Source organism: Hermetia illucens, chromosome 2 (assembly GCF_905115235.1).
Source record: "Hermetia illucens chromosome 2, iHerIll2.2.curated.20191125, whole genome shotgun sequence".
Classification (NCBI taxonomy): domain Eukaryota; kingdom Metazoa; phylum Arthropoda; class Insecta; order Diptera; family Stratiomyidae; genus Hermetia; species Hermetia illucens.
In genome coordinates this window covers 117,951,741-117,976,218 of record NC_051850.1, presented here as the reverse complement: position 1 = coordinate 117,976,218, position 24,478 = coordinate 117,951,741, and the positions used below count along the sequence as shown (strand labels likewise).

Sequence of the window (24,478 nt, the reverse complement as noted above, 5' to 3'; positions counted from 1 at the left end):
GTTATATTGCTGTCCCGGATGTGACTGCGGGGCATCTGCAACGTTTGGCTTTTGCTATTTTCTAATTCATCACAGCTATCTCAATGTAGAATTCACCCTCAAGGTCCGACTAACAAACATTATAACCGGAACAAGCGGCACTTCAGCATAACATCGCAAATCATTATTCATTGATTTCATTGTCCCTCAACCGCAAAGGAACAATTAGTCCTTCCCTTTTATCAATGCCACCGAGTTTTTGTAGCTCTGTCCCTTTAGATCACTGGCGCAGACAGTTCAGCCTGATAGACGATATTTATTGGCCAAACAATTTGATCCTTGATGGCGATAATTCTGCAAATGAGGCTGCTCTCTTCTAGATACAATTTCCATGAGATTTAATGTCGAACTTAATTATGTGATAATTAGCTTCCCAGCTGGGAGATTCCACTTACAGATGGTTCAAGACAACTTGGAAGGAATGTCCCGAGTCAACGTAATTCGTTTTTCCAGGTTGGCAGCGAAAAGTCCAAGGCCCTCTATGTACTCAATAAGCCTCATTGGATTATTACTAACTCTTCCGAGTCCTTCAGAGAAATTTAATTCATTTTTTTTTTCAATAACGCGAAAGTAAATACCATAATTCCTATTCATCGATATTTTCCATTAAAGTCAGGATAAATAAAAATCCTGGCGCTGCTTTTGGAAAATATTGAATAACAGGCAAATGCAATTTCAAAGAGAAAACTTTTTCCTGAAAAAAGTTTAAATCATTTTACCGCCGAACGAACAAATTGAAAAATTCTTGTCCATTAAACATGTAATTATGCAAATTGTAAGCCCGTCAATTTCGCTGGAGCTTTCTGCCTGATCATAAGCCGGCACCCAGGCGAGGGCACCGTGAACAGGGAGCTTCCTAGTCTCCTGCTCCAATGCCACGCGGGAAATTTTAGAAAAAATATTGGCGGAGCTGAGATTTGGGGCAACAACTATAAGTCAGCAATGTGAGAAATTAAAGAGGGTTTTCAAGTTAATTGCATTTTCCATGTTAATTGCCTTTTATTTGTCAAACAAACCGTGAAATTAAGGAAATTCTTTTGTGTGGTGGCGAACAGCAATTAATTAATGATGGGTGAGTTACACTTCACGAAAGAACCTTACCTCGACGGCCCTAAGGAAAGCGGGGCTGGGACAGTCGGTCGGTTTTTCATCAAAAGAATGAACACGGTATCCTGCGTTTGTGTTACATTTTACGTTTCGTGGGTATGCATGCAACTGGAAATTTTTAGTTCGTTGCCTTTGAAATTGTCTTGTGGAACTAAGAAAATTGCAAATGAGGAAAGTTCCTCACATACCACTCGCTCGTGTACGGATGAGATGCGCAAGATTGTACGCATGAAGATACAACCGAGAGCCATGTTACGCTCCATTTGGAGGAAATACAATAGAAGACAAAGGTCAGGAAACATAGAATAGTATAAATAAATCACTAACAAAAGTTCAATGAAGTGCAAACATTCTCTTCAGCAGTATCTCCGCTTCACAGACGACACAGCCAAAGGTAAAGTGCCAGCAGAGAACAAATATCGCTACAAATGGAATGAAAGGTCAGGTCAGAGCGGAAAGTTCAGAAAATGTTAATGAATGCCAATATGGTCTGCTGAAATCCTACACCAGCACGTAAAGCGAGAAAATGTTTACGAGTAAATATAACAATGAGACAAGAGCATACAATAGGTGATAATTATTTGCTGTCTAGCCATCCATTTTATATGCACAGACAGCCATGGAATCGAAAGGCGTTTTGACGGACTAACTGAAATGTAAAGACGCCATTGATCATTGCCGGCTGTTCCTTATAAGATTTTCCGATAGGTTTGCGCGCCTCCTCCGCTGCTCTGTGCTACGTGTTTTTGAGGTGACCAATCCCAGACCGATCCTGGGATAGTGGACAATATTGTACGGCAAAAGTGCAATGGTTGAGTGGGTAGAGCGTCAGCCTTTCGATTTCGCTGCTCTAAGTTCGAATCACAGTCATCACGGGTGAACTAAAGCGATGGTCTGCAGTGAACGGGAAACAATAAAGGCAGCAATGCATTATCGTCCTTTCTCAATGTGTGACCTATACAGTGCGGCTTTTGCCTTCCAATCAATACATCCTAGCGTGTGCAAGGAGGAAGTCCTTCATTCGAAATTATGTCCGGCCACAGAATCCCAATGACACGACGCAGACCATTTTTTGGTGTAACCCTAAACTTCCGTGTAACAATGGTCATCCTAGCTGAGTTTCCATATTATAAACAAAGTGGCGAATGCAAATTTATTGCTATTAATGCGTCGGGTATCCCAGTTCAGTGGCGTTGTCGGTATAGATAACATTTTCTAAGTATAAATTTAAATTAATACAAATAGGAAGAGTGCGATGGCCCGCTTCTTCTTCAGTTCGACCCAGTTTGCGCCATTCTCCAGGTCCTGAGCTATTTGGCGAATGAGGGAACTAGCGGATATCATAACCCTAAACGAATTATTCGATGAAAAATATCATAGTTCATTGAAATCTTCCAAGTCTTCCAGCGGTCAAAGGGTAGCATAGGCCCAACGGCAAAGCATGGATTGCTATCCTCGATGGACATCAAATCTGCAAATCAGGGAAATGCCTATACCATCAGCTCTACAAACCCTTTCCGACGTGATGAATGTTAGGAGTTTTTTTCTTAACAAAGAGCTGCTGATGATGGCGAGTCTCCCGCGCCTAAAAACGGAACAAATAGTACCAACTTTGGGACTTGCGTAGGGCTAACAACCTTACACAGCAACTGACAAAATGGATTTCACAATGATGGACCCGTCAGTGAAAACGGACTAATGATTTGCACCCTGCACACCTGATCCCAAAAACAAGTTGATGTAACTGCGTTACAAAAAGACCTGACTGATATTTCTCCTACCCATTTCCCCCCTTTTCGTTTTAAGAATGCATTGAGTGTAAGTACAAATCGATTCCACGTGCCTTCGCTTTGCAGCCTGGCCTCAATTATGGTGCCCGGGGACCCAAGACACCTTTCCACCGAAAGTTGATGGCGATGGTACTCCCACTTTCTGCCGAAGAAAAAGGTTTGGCAGGCATCGTCCATCACGTCCTTGCAATAAATACAGTCGGGCGATCGAGATTTGCAGATTGTGTGCAAGTAAGATTGAAAATACCCATATCCACTGAGCAGCCAGGTTAGGTAATAGTTAACCTCACCGTGCTTTCGATTGAACCATGGCCGCATGTCTTTTATGAGGTGTGCAGTCAATCTACCTCTCGATTTTCTTTCCCAAGAATGTTGCCATGGGCAGAGAGTACGGTACGAAAAGCGAGACAGACTGAACCGCGCTCATTAGCAAGCAACGCCTGCTGGATAAGGGACTTCCGACGTTAGATATCAACCTAAAAATCGCAAACATTCTAGCCGCAGCCTTGTCTGCGTTGTTGCCAATCTGCTTGAAGAAGCTCATCTTCGTGTCTATCATGATGCCCAAGTATTTCACCGCCGGCTTCGACAAAACAGTGCTTTCACCAACTTGAATGGGCTGAATTGTGGGAACCCTCCCCTAGGTCAGCACAAGGACTGAGAAGCTAGAGAGAATCTATGCTCAGCCGCACCGCCGCATCATCATTCCCAGTGTGCGCTGAGGTTCCTTAACCGTGCGTTCGGTAACCTATGCGGCAACATCGTTGACATATCCGACCAGATGCGACTCACTAGGAATCGCGAGTCGTAGAAGGCTATCCTATAAGGTGCTTCAGAAGTCCGGACCAAGGATAGATCCCTTAGCCGCCTACAATGTCACCTCCTCCATTGTTGACGGAACTAGTAATTCAGTTGCAATTCTGCTGTCTGCACCGGTGTCTTGTCGCTGATCTACCCCTTCGAAGAGTTACGACAAATTATGTCCCATCAATTTCCCCCGCTAGGTGCTTGCCACACAGCAGAACATGGGGAAAAGCAACTTCGCACTTCGAAAGAAATATACTGATAATTCCTGGCCGTGAAATCTCCCAGTACCTTTCACCGCCGGACCACTCATACTAAGGACTCCGTTGGAGGCATGCCCCATTCGAGAGCTCTGGCGTTAAAGTCTCCTCCGGCTAGAATTCTGCCTAACGTATTTCCGTCTTCCTAGGCGGCAAAGCTGTTCCGAAAAGCATAAACGTTGAAAAATGTCCCTTCCATACAACGCACCTAAACGAAGGCGTCCCCTCGACCATGAGCCCACACTCGCAAGTTAACTTTGCCTGTCATCCAGATATATCGGCATATCACGATGGTGAGCTCCTATCTCGTAACTGTTCGCTGAGAAGCAACACTTCAACCCTTCTTTCTTGCACTATCTGTCCCATTAGATCGAAAGCAACTGCACCCCTATGCAAGTTTGTTCGCAGGATGTGGATGATGATGCTTGATTTTTCGTTTTCTCAAACTATTTCTTGAAGACTTGGCAACGTCCAGAACCAGGAAGATGAGCCACATCTTCTGCTTTTGTCCTAACCCTTCCAAACCCTTGCGCTTAAAGCGGCGGGTTGGAACTTAATCTTATTTTGCAAATAATTCATCCGATCTTTATTTTCCCGCAATGTCTCACTATCTTCTCAGGGACTGTGACAATAGCAAATTTTTGTCATCTGGAGTTAATAGACGTAACGGGCACCATAAGATTACTCACATCTAGGTAATCCCTTTGTTTCGTCTACCCAAACTCTTTCGTATTAATAAGATAATCCGAACCCTTTATTTCAAGGGTGCATATGGTTTCAAGGATGGAAACCATTACATTCGTCCCTAGAATACTTTGGACTGTTCTGCAGAACGTACTCTCCTTTTTGGTCTTCCACCCAAGTTTGACAAGTGTAACGCCAGCACGAGTCTGCCGGATAGATTTAACATCTACCTTAGCACCTTCCGGTTTGGCGTTGTTACGGACTTCTTAAAGAACCTTCGCAGATCTTCCTTTGTTCGGCTTAACGAGGATGGCCTCTGAATGTGGTTCGCTTCATCTCTTTTTCTTCAACGCTGATGTTCCAGCTGACTTCGACTTTGCTACAGTGGAGTCACTACTGTCGCTATTCAACTTAGATTTTTGTTGTTGGATTTTTTTTTTCTTTTTTTAATGTTGCTTGGTCCACTTAGTTACCACTTCGCAGAGTTCTTCTTGCTGCGTCCTCATCGGCAGATCCATACTGTTTTCCGTTGGCCTAATTTTGTTGATTATTTGCCCCTTTGGCGGGCAGAGGGCACTGCGTTTTGTGCAACTAGGGGCTGTACTGGTGATGTGCTTTTTCCTCAGCTCCTCTTCGAGTGTCTTCAAAAATGTTTGCTAGTGCGCAATAAGGTCCTGCATTACTTCCATCTCCAATATAAAAGTTTTGACCTCCATGGAAATGTTTCACTGAACGATGGTAGCAGCTTTAATTTTCCGTAGGTCCACCCCGCGCTTCTTGCGTAACCTTTCTACCGCTACTCATGCCTTTCGTTTGAGGTGCACCCTCTCCGATGAGATGCCTTCAATTTCCACCTGATTGCAGAGTTTATCACCCTTTTTTCAGGCAAAGGGGTGTCACCCAGCTTGGAGTTTGCCATCTTTTCTCGTAGTCTCTTTTCCGAGCTCAAACTCGATGGCGTCTCTCCTTTTTGGTCGCCAAGGCTCGTAGCCTCTACGGTGTCTCTGCCTTTTTTACTTTCAATCGCTTTCATTATTCAATTGGGGTAGTGCGCCTTCCTACCTTTTTCAGTAGCTGACTTTCATAACTTGGCGTTTCCTGCAGAGGAATTTGTAGTGGGATCCCGCATTTAAGCTGTTGTTATTTTAATTTGCATCCTAGTTGTAAGCCACTATCTCCGCTAGAAATTGCAGTCGCCTTAAATTATGGCCTTGATTGTCCATACGAGCAGAGACGTCACACGTGAGTTGAGACAAATCCTTATGGGAGTTTGTGTTTAGAGCCGGGATCACACGCTAGTCAGGAGTCCATCTCCACTGAGTCTGCACTCTCAACTTAATGGTGTCACAGCTTTGAATGTATTATTATTAACCTAGAAAGCGTTTGCACGAAATGTCGAGTACCGTAAAAGGTCCCAAGAAAGGCTGGGAAATTAAAAGGGATATACATCTGCTTCAGTTTCAATAGCTGTAGGCCACCGCATATGTAAGAGATAAAATTCACGTCCATCAAATGAGGAGAAGGAGAAATTCTAGGTCCGGTATTGATAACCGGCGGGAGTTGTGCAACTGGGCGATTGACTTCAGCAGATTTGCGTTAGCAGCGGGGAGTTCTTGATAGATTGGCCCATAAGAGACTCTCTATTTCTATTCCTTTCAATTGGTTATTATGGCTCATTCTTAGCTGCTTTGCACTTAATGTTCGTCCTCGCCCTCGAGGCTCTACCAGGCCTTATGCTTCAGGATGTCCTTCCTCCACCCATTTGGATCCATCAATCGCGTCATTCAATTTCGAAATCCGAGCGATGGTGCGGTGTCTTCGCCAGCAGAATCTGGGCAGCGCTTCCAACATTTTCCTACCAGTCTTCGTCAGAAATCTAATTATTATTAACAAAGTTATAGAAATAGGCGAAATTCTTATATTTTACATGAATTGATTGCATTCTAAGGTGTGTATGACGTCATCATCATATAAAATCTGTTTATGTGAACGGCAGGAAGCATGTGAACATCTTGTCTGGACCTTTTGTTGCTTTTTAAGTACCAGAGGCGGACACATAGATATATATGCACTCGCCCGAGATTATTACCCTGATTTGACTCAGGTACTCATTCAAAGCTGAGTCGACTGGTACCCGACGTCAAATCACGATACAAATCTCACTGCCACCAGTGAGATTTGAACCGTGACCTTCTGTACGATAGCCTTGTGTCCTAAGCTATTCGGACACACTTTGCCTCCTTGCTTAGTTTTAAGCATAATTTAAGCCACTTACTTGCTCTTCTTTCTCAGGACAATATGTAACCAGAAATTTATTTTTCTGTGTATTATTTATTACATAAATAAATAAGTATAAGCGGCCTGCGTTGAAGTTCTCCCACCCTACGAGAAGCAACGGACACAACAGATAAAAACTCCTCGATCTAATACTAATCGCAATGTTGACCTAAACAACACAATAAAGTCAACTGTCAAATTGAAATTTAATGCAAACCTGAAAGGATTGATTGCATATTTGGTTGCCGCTGGTGATTTTTCGAGGTAAGTACCATGTTCTTGAACATTTTCAGCTTAATTACTTATGCTATGCTTTGAGTAAGGGAAAAAATTTGAATCGTCCCATGGCCTTTAGCAAGGTTTCTTAACTAAGTCACAAAAGAATCAAGTGTTCTTGTTGGGTTTATTCCAGAAGCTATCTGTATGGCGTATAATTTGACACCACTGTAGTGATATCATTCATCATTCATTTAATTCATTAGTACCCGACCTCACACAAATAACTTACCCGACCTCACACAAATTCTCAAGTTACATAAACAATAACAATCAGTCATTAACTGACCTATATTTCCTCATAAGTCACTAGAGTTCACTTTGTATCTACCGCCGAACAAAATACAAGAAATAAGATCCACTTGAGTCACAACATACCATGCATACATGACCCATATATTATACATATGATAGCTACATGATTATGCATAAGAAATGCATACAGTCATATGACCAGCACGACCCGTATGTTTATAGATTGATAATTTGAAAGAAAGAGAAAGTTATGACGTCACGATCATATATTGTTATGTACAGACCCAATTGGTCAAGAAATTTGCAAGTAAGTAATTAAAGGAATTTGATTGGTTAGTGCATAGAAAATAAGGAATTAACATATGTTAGAATGTAAGCAAGAATCATATAAAAAGAACTAGAGCCCCGAGGCTCGACACACTTGGTTATTTTGCTTTTCATAAGGATAGTTAATTGCTATACAGCGATATCTTTCCTGAGCAATTCCAGTGTCATTTAGACCAACGGCAGACTGCTGCTGATAATAGCTTCCGCAGATTGTTGCGGAGATAGGAAATCTAAAGAAGGTTTTTATTTTAAATAAAGATATAATTCTAGATTAACTTATGTAGCTCTTCTTATTTTACTTATCTAAATAATTTCACGATGTCGACTTCTCATCCCTACTTGACGATCCTGCCTCCCTACATGGCGATCCTGCCTATTATGGACCAAAAAGAAGAAGTTAGTAATTCCACATCATGGACGACACCATCAACATACTGATCGAAGACGACTTTCAAAAAGAGGTCGACCGTATATTTAATCGGATAATCAAGATAGCAGAGGAATACAAGCCAGAAAGCATCAACCAGCAAGGAACAGCACCACCTCCATATGTAGCAACCCCGAAGGAAGAACTAAAACATATAGGACCGAAGAAACTAACAATTCCGGAACTAAAGGCGCGAACTGAAGCGAAGAAGGAAGCAGAGGAGCGACATCAACAAAAATTTAAGAAGACAAGAGGAGGTAAACGGCAGAAATTAAGAAAGGAAAAAGCAGAGTACTACAGACTGGCAACTATCGCAACGGGGAACCAGAAGAACGGATTTATAAAGAAAGCCAAGGAGATAGCAGAACAATTGCGACTACTCAAGCAGAACGTTAAACATGGGCAATTGCAGCTCGACAACCAACAACAGCCTCGTGACTGAATATCGTCAGGCAATCACGACATCAGGATGTTTCGTCATCATAATTTTTTTCATATATTTGTATAATAGATATCATTCGAATTACGTTAGGAAGGTAGTTAATAGAAACAATGTATAACCATAGAGCAATTTTTTTTTTTTTATAAGTAACGTTCAATATAACATATTATTCACAAAAATAATTTTTCATGGGCGATTTAGAGACTCTAAAAAGATTATTGAGTAACTTACAAAGAGATATAGCAAACGCAAAAAAAAGTGCGGGTAGAGGTTACAAACGTGACACTGTCCTTTCAAAATTACAAAACTTAGAACAGATAAAGGCTCAAGCCTCGAGCATAATCCAGAACACTACTGATAGTAAAACCTTGAGCTTATCGACATCTTTTAAACAAGCGTACAATACCTTTAAAGAACTTCTTGAAATACAATTAATAGAATCAAATATGAGTGACTTCGATATTACAACCGCCGTCAAAGTAATACCAACTTTCGATGGTAAATATAAAGATCTCCATACGTTCACAAAATTAATAGAATTTTTAAACGAGACATTAAACGAACCAGGGAAAAAACAATTATTAGATTTTGTCATAAATGTCAAGTTAACAGACACAGCTCGCTTAGCTGTAGGTACTAATGTACCCACTAATATGGCAAGCTTTGTAAAATTGTTAAAACAAAAATTTGTAAGCTCGAACACAATCCAGAGCATCCAAACAACACTGAATTCAGTATCCCAGAACAAATCTTCAGCGACTAATTATCGGGACAAAATACTACACCTTACAAGTGAGTTGAGTCACCTACAAGTTGCCGAATTGGGTGAAACGGTGACAGAGGCAGAAAAGAATTTGATTACAAAAATAAATGGGCGACAAGCTCTTACAACTTTCCTTACCGGATTAAACCCTGAGATAAGAGATACCGTTTTCTCTTCAAGACCAAAAGACATGACTGAAGCCGCAAATTACGCATTAGAGTTAGAGAAACGAGATTCAGGAAATAGGGCTAGTGTTTTTCAAGTGAATAGTTCAGGTAGAAATTTTCAAAACAGAAATACAAACCGCGGAAATTTCTATTCTTCAAATAACTCATTTAACAATAGAATAGACTATCGACCCAATAATAGCTACAGATCTAATAACTATAATCAACAATCGTGGCGGAATCGTGACCAAAATTTCAGCGCTAGAAATAACAGCAATACCCAAAGTAGACCCAATAATCGTGGTAGGAATAGAGGTAATTTCAACCAGAATCGCAATAACCCCAGAGATAATAGGAACAACTACAGAGTAAATATAATTCAGAACCAGGGAAACGGGACACCCTCCGGCGAGGAACAAGATTAGAAAATAAAGATAGAATCCTTACCGGAAACCATGTATACAACTTATCGAACAATAATTCAATTTCGAGTTATATAAAACTTTATTGCAAGGATTTGGGCCAAGATTTAACTTTTCTAATAGATACAGGAGCAGATATTTCGCTATGCAAAAAACTAACAATTAGTTCAGACAGAATAGATGATAAAGAAAAATGCAAGTTAAATGGCATCACTAAAGAGTCAGTAGAATCTTCGGGCACCACAGAACTTTCTTTACGTATAGGTGAAAAATTTGATAGAAATAGATTTCATATAGTAGGAGATAACTTTCCAATACAAACAGATGGAATAATAGGGCGAGATATTTTAGAGAAATACATATGTCGGATAGATTTCGAAACTTATACCATAACCTTCAGTACGAAATATGACGAGGTAACAATTCCTATGAACACAAAACCGTTAACAAGTTCTTACGTTAACATAGCAGCTAGAGCTGAGGTAATAATACCAATAGATCTGGTAAGAGAGGAAGACAGTTTGATTCTAAGTAAGGAAATTCAGAGAGGAGTTTTTGTAGGCAACACCATAATTCCAGCCAAAGGTGTTTGTCACGTAAAAATACTAAATACAAATGATAGACCGGTAAAGCTCAAACATTTCGATGCTGAGATAAAACCACTAAAGGACTATCGAATATTAGAAGCAACATCACAAGGTCCAGACCGTTTACAGAGACTTTTAGATGGGATAAGAACAGACGTGAAAGATAAGAAAGCGAGGGATAGTCTTATGAAGGTCATAGCAGAATATCAGGATGTTTTTCACCTTGAAGGAGAAAAACTTACCGTAAATAACTTTTATAAACAAAAAATTGCAACTACGGATGATGTGCCAGTATACACAAAAAACTATAAATTACCACACGCACAGCTTAATGAGATTGAAGAACAAGTCAAACAATTGTCCGATAGTAACATTATCGAACCTTCGGTAAGCCCATACAACTCTCCATTATTAATTGTACCAAAAAAGGGCACTGATGACAAAAAACACTGGAGACTAGTAGTAGATTATCGCAGATTGAACAACAAAATCGTAAGCGATAAATTTCCGTTAACAAGGCTAGAGGATGTATTAGACAAGATAGGTAGGGCCAAATACTTTTCAACTTTGGATATGACGAGTTCATTCCACCAAATAGAATTGGAAAAAAGTTCTAGACCACTCACCGCATTTTCAACAAGTACAGGTCATTTTCAATTTAAACGTCTACCTTTCGGCCTCAAAATTTCATCAAATAGCTTTCAACGAATGTTAACGATAGCACTAACTGGGTTAGGATCAGAAGCTTTTCTTTATGTTGACGACATTATAGTTTTCGGATGTAGTATCAATCATCATAATGAAAATTTAATAAAAGTTTTACAGAGGTTACGCAAATACAACCTGAAGTTGAACGCCAGCAAATGCCAGTTTTTAAAATCAGAAGTCGTATACTTAGGGCACCTTATCACGGACAAAGGGATACGAACCGACCCTACAAAAAACGAAACCATTCGAAATTATCCCATACCCAAAAACGCAGATGAAGTGCGTAGATTCGTTGCATTCTGCAATTACTACAGACGCTTCATCCCGGACTTCGCGGGAATAGCGAAAGAACTAAATGCTCTCTTAAAAAAGAATGCTACTTTTACCTGGACAGGGGCATGTCAGACTGCTTTCAATACATTGAAGCAGAAGCTTATCCAACCACCGATACTGCAATACCCAGATTTTGACAGACCCTTTATATTAACTACAGATGTATCAAATTATGCATTGGGCGCTGTACTTTCGCAGGGCGAAATAGGCAATGACTTACCAATTTCTTATGCCAGTAAGTCTTTGGGAAAACATGACCTAAACAAACCTGTTATCGAGAAAGAGTTACTTGCCATACATTGGGGTATCAACTTTTTCCGACCATACCTGTACGGTAGGAAATTTATTGTAGTAACTGACCACAGACCGTTAGTATCACTCTTTTCACACAAAAATCCATCTTCCAAACTGACGAGAATCAGATTAGACCTTTCAGATTACGACTTTGACATTGTTTTTAAGCAAGGGAAAATGAACACAAATGCAGACGCACTCTCAAGAATTGAATTAAACTCAGACATATTGAAGAAGATGACTCCAGTAGAGAATGACACTACTGTAAAGAAAACTTTGGCGATTACAAGGGGTATGTCAGCTAAGAGAAAGCTTGACAATATTGTAAAAAACGTGCACGAGGACGCAAAAGCAGATCATCCTAAGAAGCCTGATCAACTTCATATTTGGGATTGTTCTTCGATATCAGACGTCAGAGATATATTAAAATTGAAATTCATTTTGAATGAATCAAGTAAGAATAAAATTATGCGCACCACAGAGGGAATAAGTGTATATTGTAGCAATAAAACTAATAAGAAATCCGTTTCGATTAGTGACAAACTACATTCAACAACACATTCCAAAGATACCAAATCGGTTAATAATAGCGATAATTCTGATATGATGTACGCATCTATCATGAAGAAGTTATTGATAACAGCGGTTAAATGGAAAATTCACAAGCTAGCACTTTCGAACACAGATGATATTTTCCAGGTACTAGGTAAAAATGAATTAAAAAGTATAATTAATACGTTGCAACAAGAAAAGAACTTCGAAGTAAATATAATGATATATGAACCCCCTAAAAGAATTGAGGATATCGCGATACAGAAAAATTTGATAAAAGAGTACCATGACACGCCACATGGAGGACATTTAGGAGTCAGGAAGACAATTTTGAAATTAAAACAACGTTATTGCTGGAAGAATATGAGTAAAATGGTAAAAGATTATATATCTAACTGCAAATCTTGCAGAATAAATAAACAAACCCGTCATACAAAGGAAAGAATGGTAAAAACAGACACTCCATCGACGAGCTTTGAAACTATTTCGATAGATACAGTAGGCCCTTTACACATATCAAACGGTTATAGATATGTTCTAACAATGCAGTGTGAATTAACAAAATTTGTAGTAGCAACTCCTATACAATTTAAAGATGCTAAAACGGTAGCAGAAACACTAGTAAAAGAATTTATACTAAAGTATGGAATATTTAAAATTTTGAAATCAGATCAGGGAACTGAATTCACTAATAAACTAATGAAAGAAATTTGCGAACTTCTGAAAATAAACCAAAAATTTTCTACGCCTTACCACCACGAAACTTTAGGCACTAACGAACGAAACCATCGCGTACTTAACGAGTACATATTAGCATTCGCAGAAGATATGGCATGGGATATATGGATTCCATATTACACATTTGCATATAACACCACGCCTCACGTGGATAACAACTACACTCCCTACGAACTAGTTTTCGGCAAATTACCCTATTTACCAGATGACATATTACACATAAATAGTAAAGTATATAACATAGACGATTACGCGAAAGAGCTCAAGATTAGACTACAGTATTCTTTAGATAAAGCTCGAAAAATCATAGAAATGACAAAAATTAAAAGAATAAATGACAATAACAGAACAAGCCCAATAAATGTGAATATAGGAGACTTAGTCTTATTAAGAAATGAAGAAAGAAAAAAGAACCAATCACCTTATTTAGGACCATATAAAGTAAAAAGTGTAGATAATGTAAACTTAAATATAGAAATTAACGGAGTAGAAAAAACCGTACATAAGAATAGAGTAAAGAAATTTTAAAATAGAACATAAATTAAACAAAAAAAAAAAAAACATTTATTTGTTAATTTCAACCGAATTATAACTTCACTCTTTTTTTCAAAACATCGAGATCTCACATTTCACTACGAGAAATGTTCAATCTCCCAAACCCCCGTGGTGTAGTGATATCATTCATCATTCATTTAATTCATTAGTACCCGACCTCACACAAATAACTTACCCGACCTCACACAAATTCTCAAGTTACATAAACAATAACAATCAGTCATTAACTGACCTATATTTCCTCATAAGTCACTAGAGTTCACTTTGTATCTACCGCCGAACAAAATACAAGAAATAAGATCCACTTGAGTCACAACATACCATGCATACATGACCCATATATTATACATATGATAGCTACATGATTATGCATAAGAAATGCATACAGTCATATGACCAGCACGACCCGTATGTTTATAGATTGATAATTTGAAAGAAAGAGAAAGTTATGACGTCACGATCATATATTGTTATGTACAGACCCAATTGGTCAAGAAATTTGCAAGTAAGTAATTAAAGGAATTTGATTGGTTAGTGCATAGAAAATAAGGAATTAACATATGTTAGAATGTAAGCAAGAATCATATAAAAAGAACTAGAGCCCCGAGGCTCGACACACTTGGTTATTTTGCTTTTCATAAGGATAGTTAATTGCTATACAGCGATATCTTTCCTGAGCAATTCCAGTGTCATTTAGACCAACGGCAGACTGCTGCTGATAATAGCTTCCGCAGATTGTTGCGGAGATAGGAAATCTAAAGAAGGTTTTTATTTTAAATAAAGATATAATTCTAGATTAACTTATGTAGCTCTTCTTATTTTACTTATCTAAATAATTTCACGATGTCGACTTCTCATCCCTACTTGACGATCCTGCTTCCCTACACCACAACTTAGATTTTTCGGTTGAGTATTTGCTTACCACATTTCAAATTTCAATTTATTTTTCTGCTTACTCCTCCAAATCTTACTCAATATCAAAAGTAAAGTTTTCTTCAAAAAGCGTTCTTTGAGTCCTCGAATGAGATTTTTAAGTGACTTTATTATGAGATCAAAATAGTTTTAATTACTTAAAGAGTCCCTGAAACTCTTGTCAAAATATTCGACTTGCTATAGTTTTTGCGATTTTATAGTCTCAATCCTCTCACCAAATTTAAGGGCAGCTATTTCCAAATAATTTGCATTTGACTGAAAGCGGTCAGGTAGGGAGATTTCTAAGCAAACAGGTAGATATTCTATGGATCTTTGTGAAGTTTTGCTGTAGACAAAACCATCTTAACTATTAGCAGAATGCTTGAAGAAGTTTAACACGAGGCCACCTTACTAAATAAATTATTTGCCGAATCGATTCTGTGGAATTTCTCCATTAAATGTGTACAAGATGGGATCAAACCTAGCTTGAAAGTTGTGAGAAATGAACATTTATTTTTGGCAGTACTTTCGTATTTTTCAACAAACACTGTCAACGAGCTTACTTGAGATATAATAAATCCATCAGCAAATACGATTTTCCCGTATTTGCAGATACCATAGCCGCCATTCCATTGATTCTGTTCAATTCAATATTCTCTCCGCAGAAGAAAGTTTGCTCGACGTCCACGACCTTAAAGCTTATCTCAAGAATGTTCAAAGTAAGTAGAAAATGACCTGTTTCGCCAATAGATATTTTTGTTCCTTACATTTTCAGTTTATTTCTCTGCAACCAAGTACACACTTTATAAATTCCAGTGTAAACAGCTTGAATTGACTTGGCTTGGAGAAGAAAGGATGGACGGGAAACCCGAGAGCATGGGAATAAAAAACAGAAGGCAAGGAGGTCACAAAGTCTTAAGAGTAAGTTGGAATAACATGAAGCGAACAAACATTTTCTGACAGCTCATCCTGCAAACTCATCGTCAGTCCCGGTAATGTCGACTTTGTGGTGGGCACATAAAAAGGTGATGAACCATAGGAAGATACTCGTTCGCTACTGTACCATTTCTGAAATGAAAATCGAATGGAAATTTTTTTATGATAGCTCACTTTCTTCTGCGAAAGTCTTGGCTAGATAAAGTCCGAATTCTATTCGAATGGTTTTGGTAGGTAATTTGAATTTGAAAAGATACTTCATGTTGAATTGGAAAAGTTGATACCAATTACAATTCTACTGCGTAATCTCTAGGTTTGTTTTTTTAGGAAAACATAGCAGTCTCCAAACATCGGACGCTGCTGTTTACACTTTCTCATTTAAAAGAACTGTATTGCGTAAATGCTTCTAGATTATTTATGCACTCTGGGGCATATTAGTATCCTTCTAAAAGTAGAGTTTCAGTCCTTCAAACGACTTTAGTATCAATAATCTGGGTCGTTTTAAGCCGCGACACATGAATGTTTGTCATTTATACAGTACGTTCTGACGATAGCCCGTCCTTCGAACATTGACGTCATTTCAAAGAAATATTAAAAGGATCTTGACAAACTTATTGTCTATTAGTTAATGGATTAAATTAAGAAATAGGACGTGAATAGCGATCAAGTAAAGTTCAAAGAAACCGGCTAATCCAAATCTTATTAAATCTTTAAGAGAGATGTGAAAGATGATAGGATGTAGCCACCATGCTGGTCGAAATTACTTAAAGGATTACAGTAGTTGTAGTCAACGATACAGACAAAGAACAACAAGTGTGACAGCAGAGTGAATGCCTTAAATTTGATGAACATTGCTTGAAAGTTTGCACAATCTACGAAGCAAACCGAAATGTAGTCAAATCGTGAACTTCTGATAGAGTGCTGAACGGATTGTCAAAATTAAAACAAAAGAAAAGTGAATCGGATTGAAGTCTATCATGTCTTGAACTGAAGAGCGAGTTTTGAATAAAAAAATAATTTAATCTAAGCTAACAATGCGTCTTTTGTTATGTTCTATTGCTGACTCCACATTTTATCGTTTGGGGAATTGTTGGATGCAAGTGCATCACGTATTGCTGTTGAATCTGCAACTGAAGTTAATCTAGATATGTGAGAAAGACTCCGGTATCTTTGAAGTTAGATAACCTCTGCCCTGTTTGATTTGGAATTCTCCGAAATTTCATCTAATTTTGAATCCTTTTTTCCGAGTTATCATAATCTTGGCAGAAGCCAGATTTTACCTAATATTAGCACTAAGTGGCAAACATTTAGGCTCGGACGATCGTACCTACTTAAATTATAAAGGGGGCGCTGGTGGTAGGTCAATGGGAGAATCCGTCGAGTACTCCCCGCATGGGAACTACAACCACTCGCTCGAGACGCCAAATTTCTTTGATTTCCCAAGCCAGTGGCTCATAGCTCACCTTCTTCTCCACGTATTTCCGTTCAATGTTGCTATTATGGGGGATAGCAACATCAATAATATACGCGGAGCGACCCGTCAAGTCAACTAACAGTACGTCAGGCTTGTTATGTGCAGTATGGCGATCAGCTAGAACTTGCCGGTCCCAATACATGCTGTAAGCAGAACTATTAAGTATTGCTTGCGGCTCATATCAGTAAACCAGATATGTACCCATCATCAGCCCATGCTTATATGCAAGGTTTTAATGGATAATCCTACAAACATTATGCCTGGTGATGTATTGCATCGGTGCCATAACAGTACAGCCAGAAATGAGATAAATCAACGTCTCTAATGTCGAACCAAACATTCTGCACTGGTCCTTCTCCACCCGTTCTTTCATGATGAACTTTTTATAAGCTCGGTTGGTGACCATCTGCTCGACAAATGCAAATTGACAAATGGCTGCCGTCGTTTACCGTGCATTGCATTGTCCATATCGGTCACTGGACGTTTTCCAGATCGGCTCGTGATTACCTTTGCGGATGGCTTGGATTCGACACTGGTCTAATCCAAACTCCATCCGAATATCACAGTTGAACATGTCTATTATTCACAACAGACTTCTAAAATGGTCGTTAGTATCAGCATACAGCTTGATGTCATCTAAATACATCAGGTGTGTCAGTTGCAAAACCATGCCGTCTAGCTTCATTCAGAAGCCATGAAAGGAGGTTCAGTGCCATACAAAACCAAAGAAGACTCAACCAATTCCCCTGGAAGATTCCCCTCCGTATATGGATGGACTCTGAGGTATTAGCATCCTCAGATGTACACACTGATAAGGTGGTATGCCACCCTTCGATGACTGTCGCCGAAAACTTTATTAGTTTCGGATCAATGCGATACAGATCTAGGACATCGATTAGCCAGGTATGCGGGACGCTATTATAAGCCTTGATCTAATCGATATAGCAACTGAAGAGGTTTCTTTGGCCTCTAGTTACTTATCCTACAACTATCGAGTCTATAATGAGTTGCTTTGTTGCAAGCCCTTGATTCAACTCGGCAGCCCTTTTGCTCCTCGGACAGAATGTTGTTGGTCTCGAGGTACGCATTGACAATTCCACTAATAATGGATGTTATGAATTTGTAGAGGGTTGGTAAGCAAGTAATCGGTCTTGTGGCTGCGAGGTCTTGCACCGTGTTCTTCTTAATGATAACGTAGGTAATCCCCGCACTGAGCAAGGTTGGAAATTCCTCCGTCCTACTCATGAACTTATTTATACTGTGTGCCAACCGACTGTGTACGCTGGTAAATTTCTTATACTAGAAATTCTGCACCAGGTTCAGACCTGGGCCCCTCTAGTTCTTCGAGCTGCTTATGGCTCGTCGAACTTCCTAGACAAACAAACTCAAATACAAAGATGAAATCCTAGGAAAATGGACCGGAAAATTGCAATAAAGTTCTTGGCAACAAAGTGCAGCTTCCTATGCGACTAATGATTCCTTTGGCGCTAGAAAATTAATTCATCATCACCGGTATCCGGTCTAGAACTGCCTTAATAAGGAACTCCAGACATCCCGGTTTAGCCCCGAGTTCCATCAATTCGATATTAATTGGAAACTCTGAACTGCATACTTTTGGAGTGCTTTGAATAGCCTTTTCCGGTACAAAAACAGTAAGTATAATACCAAAATGGAGACTTTAATAATCAAGTAAGGATGTATTCAGGAGTAACGTCGGCTCCCTGGATTTGCACAAAACCACCAACGACAACGGACAAGGGATTATCCAAATAATAGTGTTGCACGAAATGGTTGTTGGAAGTAGGTGGTTTGCGCTGAAAACAGTGAATTAAACGCCGTCACGCTTCGAGCTCGAATAACAATGCCACCCCGAATCGCCTCTGACAATCAGGTGAGACTGAACAATGAAGACATCCAAAGCACAGTCTGCCATAACACCTAAAAGAGAGAAATAAATTCCAAATAACTGTAAATAACAGAGGTCCTGCAGATGAAGTATTGACAAATAGCACTATCATTGGTGGAGACACAACCATACTTGTCCCCAGTCCCAAAATAAATTGGACTAGCACAACGATATATGTAAGTTTACAATGGAATGGAAGAATGGTGCATAACGGGCAATGCTGCAATAATAAAAGAACGCAAGCCCGCTTACAGACTCACCACGACCCCCGTTTTGTGGAGAAGCGACGTCACAGACGGAAAATGAAGTTTGAGATAAACGATAGGTCTGAGATCTCAAGAAATACAGGGAGCCACCGCATCAGGAGCGGAAGTTTTACCAAATATAGCTTGGTGCTGATCCTGTCGAGGCATAGAAGCAAATGTCATTCATTCAAGAACCAAAATATCGGCGAGAATCAAATCCTGCCAACTGAAGACGAAGACAAATGTTACCACCAGCAATCATGGAAGAAACAGTCCGTGCAGTTAATCGGCTTAAAAATCATAAATCGATAGGAGCCGATGGAGTTACAGTCAAATTGGTTAAGTATGGAGTGTACCAATTACGCCAAGAATATGACGAACAACAACAAATGGCTCTGGATACAATTGCGACATCGTAGATAATTTCTCCTACCTAGAGTCAGAAATGACAACTGATAAAAGCTACGACAATAAAAACCGAGCTGATTTTTGGCAGTCGACAGAGCGTATTTCAGTTTACCAACCGCCGTTTATCTTCAGCTTCGGCTGTTTCTATCTCCCATTTTTTCGGGGTGTTTAAGAAAAGCTACCGTAGTGTCTTCAAGCGTAATCCTATTACACCCAATACGATTACAGATTCCTCCGAAGTTTTATCCCATGCCGCACTTAGCATTTTGCATTATCGTGCATAAGACACAACAGATACACTGTCTTTTCGAAGACAGGAAGCAGAATCTGGACTATTATCCCCTTCTTTTGAGAAGTAACATATTATAACGACTAGCCACTTTATCTACGAAAAGTGGTACATCACAAGATATTATAAGGTCGAACATCGTGACGAAATGATCAGTTGAAGAGGCTCAGTTCATTAAAATGCTAACGACTACCTGTAAATTGGTGGGATAAACGGTCCTGAGATCACATCCGGACTTTATTGCCGACCCGGGATCGATGAACAGCCTCTCTGAGAGTTTTAAGGGTAACTCTGATCCAATCAAAAACACCTTTATCTTTTGCGCGGGGAAGTTGTCGTCTACCTTCCATGAGGATATCGCAAGACTTGGCTGACAGCAGAAGCTTCGTGGAGAATCGTTGAACGTAAAGAGCTGAGATGTCTGTTGATCATACGGACTGCTCCGCCAAGTAGAAATGAAATCGTCTTTGCCGCGCTTAAGAGGGCAAAGTTTTCCGGATCGAAGGTGTCCTCGCGGAACTGTTCTTAGCAGCTCGTACAGTCTCCGCAGGGTAACCACTTCCACCTTTCGTAAATTCTGAAATATTTCTCTGAAGGGCATCCATCTTAATTGTGGGAATTGAAGGGAATATATAAAAGAATACTTCTTGACTGATAGTGGACAGCCTGGCATTGGGAATCCTCCTATATCCACCAGTTAGCACCATTTAGATTGATTTCAAAAGGCGTTCGACAGCGAAAACAAGACGCTATCATTCGAGCAAAATATGGTGGTGAGGTAAAATCTCAGAAGTTTGAAATCGAAAACGGAGTCGGCAACAGTTTTCCTTGCTGATGCTGCTGATGACCACCATACTGCCTTTGTTGGAGCTCAGCTACGTTGGATCTGTTCTCTCTCTCTCTCTCTATCTCTCTCTCTCTCTCTCTCTCTCTCGCTCCGAGTCATTTATTTGCCTGCAGTTGGGAAACAGCGCTCATAGAGATCGACTGAAAATAGACACCCCCAAAATCAAGGTTTTCAGTCGTCAGTTTATCAAAGTTTTTCTAATTGCCTAAACAGGCGTACTATCTAGAGCACCGAACCATTAGTATACCTGGAAAAAGTTGCCCCTGCGGAAGAACTTGATTTTGGTGGACGCTCTTACAGCGCTAGATTCGCATTTACTCTTTTGTTAAAAGTAGATGCAACTATATCAATACCATCATCGAGTTGAAACCATTCCGTGTCAGCGTTCTCCCTTTACTACTATATGGATGCACATAGAATCAAGTTTTCAAAAATTCATGTCAAGGACTTCTTCTCATTGGCCGCACCGAAGAGGCCAATCAGGGTCATATCAGAACTGGAGATAACGGAAGTGCCTGGCGTCCTTTCTGCCACTTCGACAATGCAAATATTAGGGTAAAGCGAGTCTGTAGGTATGGTCCCCATGGAAGTAACCTCGTGCATACCACCGTAATCAAAAACGCATTCACATGTGTTTGGCCTGAAAATTCTTCTCATCCTCGACTTGGCACAGATGGTGGGCTTTCACCATCTCAAACCAGCGACTATCAAGTAGATTCGCTGGTCTTGCACTCTTCCCAAAGTAAAATTCTTCTTGATGCTCGGCTTGCTTGTTCGTAGGGCGCTGCTGTTCAAGATATGAACTGACTCAGTTTAACAGCACTGCATGATACGTCGTATTCAATGTGGAGGTCCAGGGGGAATGGTGCTGGAGCACATTGAGAGCATCTGCCGGGTAGGACTGCAGAATCACGATTAAGCTGGCTTCTAATGTATTTTTTGCTCAGCGCCTGCAACACCAGCGCCTGCAACCCAAAGAAACGCAGCTCCGGTTAATCTCGGAAAGCCACGGTACAGCCCTCTCTTTTGTTTCTGGGATGTGACTGGCATTATGTCCTCTGCGCCTGATTTATATGCAGATTTATCTGCAGGTTGCGGTTTACAGCCTGCCCTAGATAATTACCGATTTGTTAATCTCAAATGGCTGGGACTGTATGCCTTCCAAGTAAGATTCTAACACAAAATCCTGCCCGCTGTAGGCGAAATGGGTATGAATTAACAGCTCCAGGGTCTCATAAGAAGATCCTGTCCAGGAGCCTCTCTTACATGTTCCTTGTCCAAAATCTAAGTGAGTCTCGTAGACTCGCTTGTGCTTTCAATGATCTTACAATTCCCTAGCCAGGAACTCTCCTTTTCGATCTTGATGGCTCTCTCATATGTCTTCAGGCAGTCCTCGTATAGATGCTAAAATGTGTGCCTGAAGGAGATGTTGACGACCCCCTCGGTCATCCACCTCGGGCTTCACAGATCTGCATTCCAACATGGTAGCAATGACATTTTGATGTATCTTGTAGGGCACGAGACTTTGAAGGCGGTTTCAAATGATTTTTCGTAAGCTCCGACTTCTGACTCGTTGTCGGCCGTACCAATGTAACCATTGCGAGCATCGGCGAATCAGTTGTTTTCAATTTAATCAAAGCCCCTTCAGTCGATGAGAGAGGTTACAACTCTGAAGTAAGTTACTCCTGGCCATCAGGCTTAAGGCCGGCTATTGCTGCCTCGTTGTTTGCAGTGGTTGCTTGGCGTATGAACCAGTGCACACTTTTCTCCTCTCGTTTTTTTTGTTCGATCTCGTCCTGAAATAGACTGCGCTTGATAGCTGCTGGTTTCCCAGGCGTTTGTTGTTGTATTTCTCTAGAATCGCTTAGTATTTAGCAATGTCGTTTCTATTTTGCACGTAGACATCTTGTTCTTTTATCTCCGCCTGTTTGAATCCATATCCATTATTATTATTCTGTTAAGGGAAAGTCGCACCGCGTCCTTAAAGAACTATTGTGCTCCTTTTACTGGTTATAGTGTACCTATTGATCATAGTATCTCAAGCAGGCCTATAACTGTTAGGAACTTTAGTATGTTCCCTACTTCCAGATCTTTCAGCTTTGCATCTGGTATTAAGTGTTCTCCCAGATGCCTCGACCTACTTTCCACAAGTTTCGGACACTGTCCCAGGACGTGTATAGAGGTTTCGTCCTCCTCCTCACAAAACCTGCAGGCAGTGTCCGTAGATATCCCTAGCTTTCCTAAGTGATAGTTCAGCCGACAATGACCAGTGAGAATTCCCACTAAGATTCGGAGTTTTTTTTGGTGAGGTTGAAGCAATCCTTTGTACGCATGGGTTCGTATCCCCCAATAAGCACCCTGGACTGCTCCATCCCTGGTAGGCCCGCCCAGTATAGTTCCCTCAACCGTTCCTTTTCATTTCTTAGATTCATAGCCATGAAACCGTTTCCGATTCCACAGAAGGGTACTGGTCCATGTAAAGGCGTCCCTGCTCCCTTCTTGGCTAGTTCGTCCGTTGCCTCGTTGCCTTCCAACCCAACATGGCCTGGAACCTAAAGTATCCTGACCTTGTTGGACGAGCCGAGTGTATTCAGTCTCTCAAGGCATTCCCATACCAGTTTATAGTTCACCTGGTTGGACCTAAGTGCTTTGGTCGCTGCTTGGCTATTGGTGAGAATAGCTATGTCCTGCCTCCTATAGTTCCTTTGCAGATTAAAGGAGGCACATTTGTCTATGGCGTATATTTCCGCCTGGAATATGCTAGTGTACCTGCCCATTAGCTTAAAATACATTTTCCTTGGACCAATGACACCGGCACCCGCACCCTCTGCTGTGAGCGATCCGTCAGTGTACGAAGTGATCAGTTGCTGGTTTAAGTCGTATGTCGCAGCCACGCTCTCCCAGTCTGTCTTGTTACTCCAACGTGTTTCAAACTTCTTATCGAAGTGAAACCTCGTTGTCAAGTTATTCCTTGGTATCAGTAATTCGGGATACCGCCTAGAAAGGATATCAATCTTCCTTCGATTTAGGCAGCTCCCCGCCTCACTCATGCTACCGGCTATCCTGAATATTGGTCTCCTTGCCTGCATCTATATGTGCAAATTGAGAGGGGTTAATTCCAGAAGGACCTCCAGGGATGCCGTTGAGCATGTCCTCATTACCCCACTGATACACACGCAAGCCTGCCTTTGGAGTTTATGTAATTCCCTGGCTTGTGTGCTGAGTTCAGTTCTTTCTGCCCAGATTACCGCTCCATAGTAATCATTGGCCTTACTATTGCAGTGTATATCCGAAGGAGTACCATCGGGCTACAACTCCATTTTTTTCCTGCTATGGATCTGCAAGTCATCAGAGCCCTCGTGGCTTTCCGACATGTGTCTACCAGAGTAATTTTTGGTCTAGCGTAATTCCCAAATATTTGAGCTCTGTTTCTCGTTTCACCTCCATATCATATAATGTTATGGCTCTCAGGTGATCAAGCTTACACCTCCTAGTGAATGGTACTATGGTGGTTTTGGCTGGGTTGATCCGCAGTCCCACCTTCCTGCACCAGGCACTAGTAACCCTTAGTACAGTTTGGATTCTATCACATAGGGTATCTTCATATTTGCCCCTACAAATTAAAACAATGTCGTCCGCCTAACCCTGGACTTG

At 40.5% G+C, this 24,478-nt stretch overlaps 1 protein-coding gene across 1 annotated transcript; it reads left to right on the top strand.

Moving 5' to 3' along the window:
- The first annotated feature begins 7,954 nt into the window (after positions 1-7,954).
- LOC119648540 lies at positions 7,955-8,688 on the top strand. Its single transcript, XM_038050308.1, has 2 exons — positions 7,955-8,058; positions 8,214-8,688. Exon 2 carries the CDS (start codon positions 8,233-8,235, stop codon positions 8,686-8,688), a length of 456 nt encoding a protein of 151 aa, XP_037906236.1. The 5' UTR covers positions 7,955-8,058; positions 8,214-8,232.
- Positions 8,689-24,478: the final 15,790 nt, after the last annotated feature.

What these genes read in the sequence shown, in the direction of transcription:
- LOC119648540 (XM_038050308.1), top strand. Translation starts at nt 8,233, where the DNA reads ATGGACGACACCATCAACATACTGATCGAAGACGACTTTCAAAAAGAG.